The 12,733-nt window shown below is 39.4% G+C and overlaps 1 protein-coding gene across 3 annotated transcripts in view; it reads left to right on the top strand.

The window, feature by feature from the left end:
- The window catches only part of fam13a (family with sequence similarity 13 member A), an 80,438-nt gene that overhangs the window by 47,513 nt on the left and 20,192 nt on the right, over window positions 1-12,733 (top strand). For all 3 annotated transcript variants that reach the window (XM_078262258.1, XM_078262249.1, XM_078262267.1), the window contains exons 10-14: window positions 2,854-2,895; window positions 3,043-3,237; window positions 4,363-4,552; window positions 7,544-7,602; window positions 8,526-8,565. In XM_078262258.1, the coding sequence (XP_078118384.1) occupies window positions 2,854-2,895; window positions 3,043-3,237; window positions 4,363-4,552; window positions 7,544-7,602; window positions 8,526-8,565 (526 nt within the window). The remainder of the gene's footprint in view (window positions 1-2,853; window positions 2,896-3,042; window positions 3,238-4,362; window positions 4,553-7,543; window positions 7,603-8,525; window positions 8,566-12,733) is intronic.

Below are 12,733 nucleotides of genomic sequence, written 5' to 3'. Positions count from 1 at the left end.
GGAGCAACGAACAGACTATGAGCTGAACAGACCGCATCCCCCATGTTCTTTTAGTCTGGCTAAATGTTAACAAACATAGACAGTAAACTGACCAGCCAGTATTTATCATGTATTTTCAGTCTGGTTAAGTGTCCCTTTAAAGCTTGGCTCCGAAACTTGCATACTGTGTCCTCAGGATTTATCATGTTCTTTTCAGCCCAGTTAAATGTCCACAAAACATAAACTGTAGACTGAGTAGCCAGCATTCATCATTTCTTACAGTCTGGTTAAATGTTCCTTCAAAGCTTGGCTCCAAAACCTACACACTGCATCCTCCAGTCAAACTCGGTTCAGTAGCCCAGATACCTTTAATCCACAGTTGCTTGAGTCTGCCATCCTCGGCCCCGGCACCGAACGCAAAGTCCCACCACCACCTTCCGGTTCCTCTGTCGGCAACAGTCGTGGGGCAGCCCGTGTGTGTATCACGCCCTCCTCCACATCCAATTCCAGAAAGAAAATGCCCGGCTCCTCAGCTGCAGCGAAGGCGAACTCTCTCCCTCCGTGGATCGCTCCCAGAGTGGCTGGGCGGACTAACGAGTCCGAGTTGCGTTCAGTATTTAGCTCGTGTTGTGTCCCTTCAAGCTCCCGAAGCCGCTGGATCGTGAATGTGACGCAGTCAGGTTGCTCCGGCTCACATACCATAATTTCCCGCATCTCAGGTTCTGCCCCGATGTGTTGCTGCGAGGCATTAATTTCCGCTAAGACTCCCTTCACTGCATTGTAGATCACTGATTCAGGTTAGTTGCTTTTCCAAGACCTGAGCAATTAAGTCATCCATGTTAGGGATTGCGTTAACATCAGTTGCTATGTTAGCTACCGCTCCATTAGCCGCCGCCATGCTAGCAGATTTCTCTGAATGAGTAGATAGTTTAGGCGCCAACGAGACCTGCCTTTTCGTGCCTGCAGGCGTTTCACTGAGTCACCGTGATAACAGACAAAACGATTCGGCGTCGAAGAAAAAGTAATAGACCTGGTTATTTAATGAAATGCGAAGGTGAGTGCAGGAGCTCTAGCCTCTTGCGACCATAGCGGGTGCTGGTCACGTGATCCTCATCAAAGATAATTCTTGAGTTTCCTCACAGTGGTGCTGGCAGCCAGGGCCACACCATCCAGAGTAGCTATATCTTTAGATAATGAGCTTTGGAGGTGTTTGGGGCCAAGTACAGTGAACTGAGTTTAACTGAAATTGTAGAAAAATGTATCATTCATGTTTGTATGTCCTTAATGCATGCTTAAAGTTTAATTAACTAACTGATTGGTTTCATCTGGCTTGATCGATGGATATATTTTGGTATAATCTGCATAACAGTGAAACTTAATAGTGTTTCCTAATAATATTGCCTAGAGGAAGCATATATAGGTCCTGAAGCAATTAGGTAATTTGTCATGTGCTATGATACACTTTAAATCCTGACTGAAATCAAATTGTTAATTATTGTTACGTAGAAAGTCACACAACTGGTTAGTGACTACTTTCTCAAGGATCTTAGAGAGAAAGGGAAGATTATATATATATATATATATATATATATATATATATATATATATATATATATTGGCTAAGACCTCTGGATCGAGAGTAGTTTTTAGAGGTTTTATTACAGCTACTTCAAATGACCATAATAATATGAAATATTAAATGAACATACTCTGAGCTTGTTCTTATTTTCCTCTATTAATGATGAATGCTCTAGCATTTTGGAGGGCCTTCCTTCTCTTGCCAGTCTAGACAAGATTCTTTCAGATTGGTGGAATGCCATTTACTTTCAAGTAAAGGTTTGTTTTATAAAAATTGGCAACTATTTAAAAAGAAAAAAATTATGTTGTAGAATTTGGACAGAATCCCTCAGAAACACACTTAAGCTTTTTTAGAAAGTCTGATGAATAACTTTTTCTACAGTAAAGTAAATTGGCTCTTTGAGTCTTTAATGAGAATGGTCTTTAATTGTAATAGAAGCACAGTTGCATCTTCAATAACAAACCAAACTGTTTAGTTAACATGTGACTACTTGTCTGACTCTAAATGTAATACCAATTAAATATATTTATTTATAGATATAAATATATTGAATTTCATATAAACACACCTCTGCACACATAGTATAACCACCCATAATTTGCTTATTCCTGTTTTACTGTCGATTACATGTCTGTGTGTTTTGAGAAAAGTAGAGAGGGAGAGCTAGATATAAGCCTCTTTCCGACCAAGTAGTTACAGGAACGTAGTTATAGGAACAGTCCACTTCTAAACAGTTCTACTTACTACTCTCCCCCAAAACCGTTTTTCCCATTTGCATTCACACTGGCCAAGTGGCCATAGGAACTGACCTTTTGTTATTATAATCACAGCCATCTAACCATCACATGCGGGAAAGGGAAAAGGGAAAAGACCCTGCCCTGAAGTAGGAGCAGAAAGAGTTACAGGAACTGTGGCCAGAGAAACTTAATAATCCCCAAATTGGTCCAGTCGGAACACGAGAAAAAAAGGGTTCTAGGAACGTTATGTTTTAGGAACTGCAAAAATCCCTCCAGTCAGAAAGCGGCTATTGTAGATAGATGGAGCTGGAGATCAGTATAGAGAGTACTGACTATATACTGTAAGACTTACTGGTAGTCATAGAAGCTGGCCAATTTGCTCTCAGAGGACCTACTTAGGCTGTGAACACAGCTGAAGTTAACACTCACTCATGTACACTAGATGCCTTGATCACCTAGGGCCAGAACCAGAGCCTGGGGGTTTTTCAGCATTGCTCAGAGACCTGTTGTGACCACCTACTAGCTCTGACTCATTTTCCTCTCTTGTTTTTCTTTCAGTAACCTCCTCTCCCCTGTCCACTGCAGACCAGATGTGGTACAGTAAGTGGACTTAATTACTGTTGATGTCTTGTAATTAATGAATTTATTTAGAGATAATTCTTATATTCTACTTATTATGAAACTGTTATTGGACCATAAAGTCGTAAACTTCTTAACCAACTTCTCTTTTTTTCCTTGGTCCTTCAGTTTTCTGGACAGGACAATTAGTTCAGCAGTGGAGCAGCACCTCTTTGATGTAAACCCTGTAGGGGATCAAAGTTCAGAGGACTCTGAGTTAACCCCATGGCCATCATCTCCAAGGGCCACGCCAACTGCCCGACAGAGACGTCGACACCAGAGAGAGCAACAGGAGGAGGGACTGAGACACAAAGAAAGAAACAGGTACAATGCGTTCATTGTCATGATGGTATTTGATGGTACCAGCATGAGATTAGTGTCTGTTTGTCTTTAGTAGCAACACTGAAGAGCACTGCAAAAATCTGGTTCTCATCACTTACTAGTATACTCACAAGTACAGTGGGAATAGTTCAACTTTTTTGTGATGTCAATCAAAGTTTCCTTTTTCTTGATTCTGGTACAGAAAATTATTTCTTCTTTCAACATACAGACACTAGATTAGACCGTATTATGCTATTGGATACATGTATATTAAAAAACACCCATCCACTCAAAACAACAGAACCATTCAACCCACCCGTCACCCACTAAACCACATGACTGGTGACTTCCACATCACAAGATAAAAAAAGATACATTAAGACAATCAGTAGAATTGTTGACACCAAAAATAGGCTAGCTATTTTAACAATTAGATTGAGTTCATGGAGGTTAGTGACTCAGCATAAGAAATAATAGATTGCCATCTATTGTAGAAATTATCAGTGAAACCTTTCAAGGTGTATTTCATTAAAAAGACATCAAATCCTCCAACAAATAAAAGGTAGAGAATGTGTGATGCAAGTTCTTTTCGATGGAAAACAGGTTGAAATATTGTTATTGCATTGGTAGATCTTTTTCACTTACAGACTGAATACTTTTTTAATATTACTGTGCTGGTAAAGCACAATATGATGCCATTCATTACTAAAGCTTCAACTTCAAGTTCGTGTTTTTGGTAACAATAAGCATTCGTAAGATTTCATTCTGTGCGGTGGGTTCGTCCACTGAGACCTAGCAAAGTCATAACAACTGGAGTCATGGCAGTGAGAAGCTAATCCTTGTTGACTGAGATGTAGTAGAGTCTGAGAGATCAGTAAGACATGGATAAGAAGGAGTGCGTTACTCCAATAACAGCAGAAAATGTTAATAAGAGCGTGGATAGTAAATAGAATTAGCACTTAAGCTAAAAAGCACATGTAAATCTGTTATCAGGATGACCTTGACATTTAGTTTCCTGAAGCATTTCCCCCAATGTCAAGCTGATAAAGACAAAGTGTGCAACAAAGGAGGCGAGATGGAAGGCAGATGTCTCATTTCCTCACCATCTCCTCTTCCATTTGGGAACAGAGCTGCGTCCGTCCGAGCACACACCAACAAGGAGAACATCCCATCGAGCAGTTTGGGCAACGTGGGGGAGGACACGGACAGCAGCGCGAAGTCACAGGGAGGCCAGAGTTGTCACGCTGAGCGAACCCCCAAACCCTCGAAACACAGCCCGACATTGGTACAGCTCACAGACAACCAGGAAGCCCACGCAGTGAGTCATCGTGCTTTTTCTCCTCATCTCTTTCTATCTTTGTGATTTGTCACCATCTTGGCAGCATCTCTCCCACTCTTGTTTTTTTTGACAGCTTTTTTTTCTCTGTTGTTTTCATCTTTTCTCTCACTGTGACCGGTCAGTCTTAGGTGTTGGTCAGTAGATAACCTTAAGAAAGCATGTTTCTTTCAGTCATTTGTAGCAAAATAATTGTCAGTTGCAGTAAACAAGAATCACTAAATGCGGACAAAGGCGATTTGGCAGATGACAGGAAGCAAGATGCAGCTGCCTAATGGTTCCTTGCCATTCTCATTGTACAGCGGCTTGTAATATGCAGCACACCACACTAATTGTAAACCACTTTTTTCAGAAGCAGTGCAAATGTAAGGGCCACTTATGAGTGCACAATTAGTTCCAGCTTTTATCCACCGCAGAAGAAAATGCACCAGAGAGCAACTTGTCAACTGTTGTCAAGCGGATATTTGACACCACAATGTTGAGTGCTCAGTATTTGTATCATGTAGAGTGGAAATGATTGAGACACAGTAAAGTACTTCTTTCATGTAAAATGTTACTTTGATAATTTATTTAAGGTTTTATTGTCTTCAGTTTCCATACAGAAGTAGCCTCTGCTGTGTCAACAGGTAGAGATATTGCTCTAAAGTTGCAAAGAAACTCCAGCATACTGTCTAACTTGCAAAGATGAATTTAATGGCAAAGTTTTAGTACTAGACCTTACCAAAACGCTGCTATTAATTTTATCTTTGCAAGTTAGACAGTGTGCGTGAGTTTCTTTGCAACTTTTGACCTACTTATCCCTCTCCTACGCACATGTCTCATGTAATAGATGTGCAAAGTATTTTTCTGTTAAGAGAGCTCTACCATTTCTACCAAGGAATTTTATTTCTCAGGTTGTGTTAGATTATTTTAGGCACTGTTACAACTTAGTAAGTAGGATTGTTTATGGAAATGCAGGATTTACAAAAGTTGTGCATCGATTTGTTGAAGCACATTGATTTTTTAAGGTATTTCAGTACCCGGTTTTGGCAAAAATGAAGACAATACCTTCTGGTTATTTTGTTTATAAACTGTTTTTAAACAAAATTTAAATAATTATTTTAAATATTGGAAGCTGTCGATCACCGAAAGCTGATATTAGATCTGTAACCTTATTTACTTTGTCTTTGATCAGAAAGTTTAAGTTTTAAATCAAATTGTCCATTTTACACTGTATATTTATTTTAAGTTTTATTTAAGTTATTGTATGGTTTTTAGAAAACATTAACTTGATGAGTTAATGAATAATTTCAAAAAACGTATTTGTAGGAAAACACGTTAATATTCCTTGTTTTCAGTTTTGGTACCAAAACTTAGATATCGTTATTGATACATGCTAGAGCTGAAATGATTAGTTTGATTAATCAATTAGTCTATGGGCAAATAATTAAATGGCAACAACTCTGATAATTGAGCCATTGTTAAAGTCAGTTTTCAATCAAAACATATTTAAATATTAAAATGTTCTCTGGTTCCATCTTCTCAAATGTGAGGGTTTTGGATTGATTGTCTGACAAAACAAGTCATTTGAAGACATCACTTTTCTGACATTTTATAGAGCAATAGAAAAATCAGCAATAATCAGTAGAAGAATAATAATGATCCTTTTTTGTAGCCCTAATATATACAGGTAGCTATCTCCTGCTGTATCTCAGCATCCAGGTTAAGAGTACCAGTATGATCACATGATAAAACAATTTGTCAGCTATCTCTAGCCTGCCAACAAAGATGCAGTAAGTCATACCCAACAGTGTTATGGTATTGTCTATATGATGTGTGTGTGAAGGCAGGCAAAGTCATGGTGGATCATGTTACTGAAGCTACATAGTTCACACTATGTAGCTTCAGTAACATGATCCAGTCTCCACAGACTCTTCTTAGACTGTAGCTGCATGAACGCAAGTCAGATTATTATTCACACTTGGCTCATAAATTAAGTGTGCTAATGTAAAGTTCAGCTGAGCAACTGAGCAAAATAGATTAATTCAGTTTACATTCTCTCACTCATGGAACTAGCTTCTCATGTCAACCCTTCATGTAACAGTACAGATGACACTTGATGCCGTGACACATTAGGGTCTATATGTGATAGCTGGCACAGTCATGATTGGCCAAGCGAGTGGCTGACGGCAGAGGTTTGATGTTAGTGAGGGTCTGTGTCTCGCTTGGTCTGAACGGCTGTCTCTGTGAATGTGAGCTTGTTATGTCATCAGCCACTGAGGGTAATTAAGAGCTGTAAAAGCCTATTGGGGGTTGTTACTGGTGCTGTTTATTGTACAGCAACACAGCATGATGCAATACAAACAGTATTAGCTATTCTATGTGATTTTTGTATTGATAACCAATTACATTTTGTGTTGTTTATACAGGTATGTTGAAGTTAATACATTTAATGCTCAAATTACACCATTCCCCACTAGTGTGGCCATGCAGTGCTCTGTGGATGTTAGCGGCCTTTCACACCTGCCTCATTTGGTTCGGTTGAATCTCACTAGAGTTCGTTTTCCCCCTTGGAGCGGTTTGTTTGGGCAGGTATGAATGCAGCAATCGCACTCGGATGCACACCAAATCTTTATGGTTCAGCATCCAAAAAGGGCTCATAAAAGCAAACATGGTTCCTCATTTCATATTTAAATAACATAAGCAAGAATTAACAGCTCGTTAAGTACTTTGTAAGCCTCTGTTTTTGAGAGATTATTTTAATATACAGCATACTGTCAAGACTCATGGTATATTGATGAATAGCATCAGTAACCTGTAATAGCATACCAATGAAAGGTTTAAAGATGGTAATCTATAAATGTTCATAAAAGCAATCATGTTTTTGCATTGGATATGCTATTAATACAACATACTTTGTCCCATTCTGATGGAAAAATGGGTCATAAAATCAGCTAGGTAGATAATTAATGTTTGAAATGTGTCTTTTTCCAGTTCAAGGAATGTGTCGGTGAGAGACCCGGAGGAAACCACATGGAGACATTTCAGAAAGGGTAGGCTTTTCAAAACTTTAACTTGATTCCTTTCAGGAATTTAAAAAGAAAAGTCATTAAAGTAGGTGAATTGCTTGTCTCACCACTTTTTCCTATCCACTATTTATCTGAATGATTGTTTTACATTGATAAGCTACTGGCTGCCACTTCCAGCTCTGTCTGTTATCTTTAAGGATTTGTTCGGCATACTGCCATGTTTATAGCATACACTTTGGCCCTGTTTACACGAATACGCTCGAGGGTGAAAACGACAAAATATTTTATCAGATGTGCCTTTCGTTTAGACGGTGACGGCATTTGTGGGGCTTAAAAACGCAAAAAAGTGAAACCACCCTCCAGAGTGGAAATCTTAAAAACGCTCCACCGTCGTGTTCCCGTCTAAAGGGTAAAAACGCACTGTGCGAGTGTGTGTGTGTGTGTGTGTGTGTGTGCGTGCCGCGTGTGTGTGTGTGTGTGTGTGAGTATATGTGTGTGTGGGTGTGCCGTGTTTGCATTATTTGGAGCAATAACTCCCCCTCCTCGTCTGTCCAGTCAAAATTGTCAGCTTTTGTTGTTCACTTCGCGCTACGAGGGCGAGGAGAGGGAGAGAGGAGGAGGAGAGGGAGACAAGTAGAAGGAAGGATTTACGCAGGCACGCGGACTTGGTGGATCGCATTTCACACACTTTTGCGTCACCATATGCACGCAGATTTCCCCCTCATAACGCTCGTCTAAACGCGGAATAAAAACTGAGAATGCCACGCCACTTTTGCGTTTTCTCTTCAGATCGTTTCCGTCTAAACATAGCCTTTATCTGATAACGATGTGTGGGGTTTCTTGAGGTTTATGACTGAAAATAAACTATCTTGGGTTTGGTCGTCATAAGCTGGTTTGATCAGTCAAAGTTTCTTTAGCTAAAGTGGTTTCTCTGTTGTACTTTTCAGGAATGACACAAGAAAATATGGCCTTCTTTCTCCTCCACAGGTAGGTTCAAGTTCACGATTCCTTTCATGCGTCAGCAGCTCTAAGTTAATAAAAAACAACAACTGCCAAGTGCTGAACGCATCAAATGTTTGCTCAGACTTTTTTTTTTTTTTCCAACAGTTCCTGATATAAATTATCATTTTTTCAAGTTTTAAACTATACTATTTGGGCAAAGTTCTGCTTTTGTTTAGTCAACATTTAACATTTGAAAGGTTGAGCTTCTTTTATAAAGAAAAAATGTTTATGCACCTTCGAATAAAGTATAGAAAAAGTATTGATTTGGTATCTGCACTGTAATAAGGTATCATATACTGATATGATAACAGGTATCATAGGTGCAAATTCAAATGATACCCTGTAGGATGGGTCAAAAAGACATTTAGAAACACAAAAACACCAAAAAGACATTATTAATTATTATATTATAATCGTTTATTCATTTAAAATAAAAAAAGAATAAGCTAAATTAAAGCAATTAAAACAATGCAGGACAGTTGCAGGGCAAGATATAAATTAAATACCCCCAGATATAGCAAAAAGCAGTGGCAAACAGAAAGGTAAAAGTACTTGGAGAAACTTTGGTTTGACTAGTGGGATACTAACCTACACAATACCATGTTGCTCTCTTACTCATCAGTGTTTTCGTGAGATTATTATTTATTGTCCTTTTTGAAGGACATTTGTTGCCGCTGTCTGTACAAAGCCTCACATAAATACATAGATACATAAATACATGACTGCATGACTACATGAGGGACATCGGATGCATCCACACATACCTGCACAAATAGCACCTACACACATAACATTTATCGGTGTGTTTTGCTTAGTGATGCTATGGCAGAAGGAACAAAACTCCTGCCATAGCGTGCTTGTTTCCAGGCCAGGACACGGTAGTGGACGCAAGCAGAGAGGCAGACAGACGTACAGACAGTGTTGTCGTTAAACAGAAACTCATCTGCAGTTCCATAGAAACATAAAATGTCACTATTGACAAAGGGAGATTTTATAGTTCTTGCAAAAAGGGATTTTCCAACCGTTATTCTTACATAAACATACAGTAGTTCCTCAGCCAGCTGTTCAAAATAGTGTGGAAAGTCTGTACTTTTTGATTTGAAGTTTTGTGTTGCTGTCAGTGTGAGCAAAAGGAAACGATTCACCTTATCCATCTGCTCATCTCCAGTTTTAATCTGGACCAGCACCACTAAACAGAATCGTGCAGCGCTGCACCAATATGGTGAATTCTTTCTAAGCAGCCCAGATGGATTTTAGTAGCAACGCAGGCTGCAGCTCTGCCACCACCACCACACTGTGCCACTGAGCGGCCATCTGGAGCCGGCGTGGCGCCGCTCTGAGAGGAGGCTGGTCCAACAGCCTCTCAGCTGGTCATTAATGTCTGGGTTATCACACAGACATTATTGTAACCATCAGGCCATCTTTGTCTTCCTCTGAGCTGCAGTTGGTTAGATTAATTAATAGACTGATCCTGTGTGCATGATGACCTCTTTACATACAGCAGATTATTTTTCAAATACATACACTAAGTGTATACCTGCTGTTAATTTGACTTATACAGTATTTTGGCAATCTTGCACAGGTTTTTTTCGTGTCTCAGAATGGGCCTTGGGGGGGTTACACACGGCAGTAAGCATGATCGGTCCGCGTACAGTAAAGGCAATTAGTCTGTGTTACCTTACTTGTCAAAAATCTTTACATTTTCCTGTCATTTCTGACAATTTGATAAACAAAAATGTATATTATGCTTGAGTAAAAAAATAAATAATTAACAAAACCGTTTTTTTTTTTTAAATCACCAGGAGAGTCCGGTACAGCCTGACTCTGGAGATAAAATTGAGATCACCGCTCATTTTCAATTTTATGTTCTGCTTGTTCAATAGTGGCTTGGTCATTTAGAGAGGATTTAAATTGCTATTTTTACTCTCAATTCTTGTCATTTTGGTGCTAGTGGTTTTCCTTCGGGGCTGGCTAAAACCTCTATGCAGGAAAAGCCCTGCTTGCAGAAATGATGAGGCCTGTTATTTACTGCTTCACTAGTCTCACATTGCCAGACTTATCTCCACAGCGCTGTGGAGGAGGGTCTGGCTAGTCCACACAAAATTCCTGGATAGGAGAAAAACGTGCTCTGTTTATTGGCAGAATATTAATTAACCGTTTTGATCATCATTTAAGACATTTCCTAATTAGCATAATTAGTGTTTTAGGCTGTTGGTCGGACAAAATAAGACACTACCTTTGACTCATTGGTCACATTTTTGATTAATTACTTTTTAAATTATCAAACAAATTAATGGATAATGAATTATGTATTAAAATTATGAGTTAAAAACCTGTTTCAGGACAAACACTTTCTCTGTTTCACACCTCTGTTTTGCAACTTTTTTAATGAAAACACACTAAACCGTCAGTGCTAATGTTGTTGTAGCTACAGTCATAGTAAACACATGCTGTACCCACAATATCAGAAAACTGTTAGTTGGAAGTGACAGCTGCAGAGTTTTTAAGCAGCTCAAGTTTGCAGGTCAGGTTGGCTTAAAGGGGAATTTCTGTGTTTTTCAACCTGGCCTGTCATTTCCCATGCATTTGTGTCGAAGTGACTAATGTAAACAAAAATCTTTGAAATTGGTCCAGTTTTGAGCGAGAACGCTGTGGCATTTTGTCTGTGTGTGTGTGTGTGTGTGTGTGTGTGTGTGTGTGTGTGTGTGTGTGTGTCTGTCTGTCTGTCTTGCCTGTCTGTGTGTGTGTGTGTGTGTGTGTGTGTGTGTGTGTGCTTGTCTATGTGCCATCTCAGCAAAATCCCCCTTTTTACTCTGTTTGTACACTGTTTGTGTAAGCCCCCCAAACAGCTTAATCATTGTCTAATACATGAAGGCTGAAGAAACTTTTCTGCCTCTTTGAAGTTTGAAAAGCAGATGATATGATTGTACCGTGTGACAAGATTTTAGTCAGTCTCAACATCTCTTACCTCTGAGACTTATAACATTCAGAGTAGAGTGCGGATTGGGCCGCATTTATTTGTCCGAGCCCGGCCCAACACAGTTAAAATCTAATTTTTTTCTAATGACACGTGTACATTTGTTTGTGTGGAAAGCCCGCTTTTATTAAGCAACAGTAGGAAGGCATTCGGAAATGTCAACAGATGAGCGCATCAGCGCAGACGGGGCAACAAGCACACGTTAACACAGGCGCGCACAAGAGGCCCAATCATATAGCCAATTGAAATTAAATTAACATAGGCCTACCAAAAATGGCCCAAGCTAACAGAACAAAATCCAAAACATTCACACAAGAGGTTCTGTGGATATAGGTCTCTTAATGAAATTAAAATCAACACGAGTGTCCCCAGTGAAGTAAAATTAATGCTAACACAAATGCAGCTTATTGAAATGAAAATCACCCTTAGCATTTTCCTCAAACTGTATAGGCTACTAAACTGCAACATGGGATCTATTTACATAATCCATCCATCAAAGTTTAGGCTAATCCATGTTCTTATGCAGAAAAAGGATTGCATCAGCGGTGGATGGCTTCAAGGCTGTCCTCTTCTGCTCGATGGTCCTGCCAGCAGTGCTGAAGTTGTGCTCACTAGCCTAATATGCACGTGTTTCGTTGTCACAGCTACATAAACAAATTTCCGTACACAGGAAGACGGATGTTAGGGTAATATTTTACATTTATTTTAAAAACAAAAACGAACCTTTGCATCAAGGGAAACAGGCCCATTGGCTACCTACATGATAACCTGTTTTAAATTTAAAATGTTCAATGCCTTATCGCGCTGATGTAACCGAGCCCGACCCAAACCCGAATCATTTCGAAATATCTGTCCGAAACCCGGCCCAGCCCGTCGGGTCTCGTTGGGCTCGGGTCGGATATCCATCCTCTAATTCAGAGACTCTTCTGTTTCAAAGCCTAATGAGTCCATCATTTAATTGCGTCATGGTAACGCTTCACAAGAAGGCACCTAAAGTATACTAGTTAACAAGCAATGAATTTAGAACAACGCACACTCAAGCTGATAATTACCAACAAGGTTTTCTTTGATAATAAACTTTATGATTAGTTTTAAGAAGTTATTGTCTGTAAGATTTTTATCTAGTTAATTGTTAAGAGTGAGTTAAAACAATGGGGATTGAGCATATGACCCACG

Source organism: Sander vitreus, chromosome 2, assembly GCF_031162955.1.
Source record: "Sander vitreus isolate 19-12246 chromosome 2, sanVit1, whole genome shotgun sequence".
NCBI lineage: Eukaryota > Metazoa > Chordata > Actinopteri > Perciformes > Percidae > Sander > Sander vitreus.
Note: the sequence above shows the minus strand (reverse complement) of the source record. Positions and strands in the feature narration are given on the sequence as shown.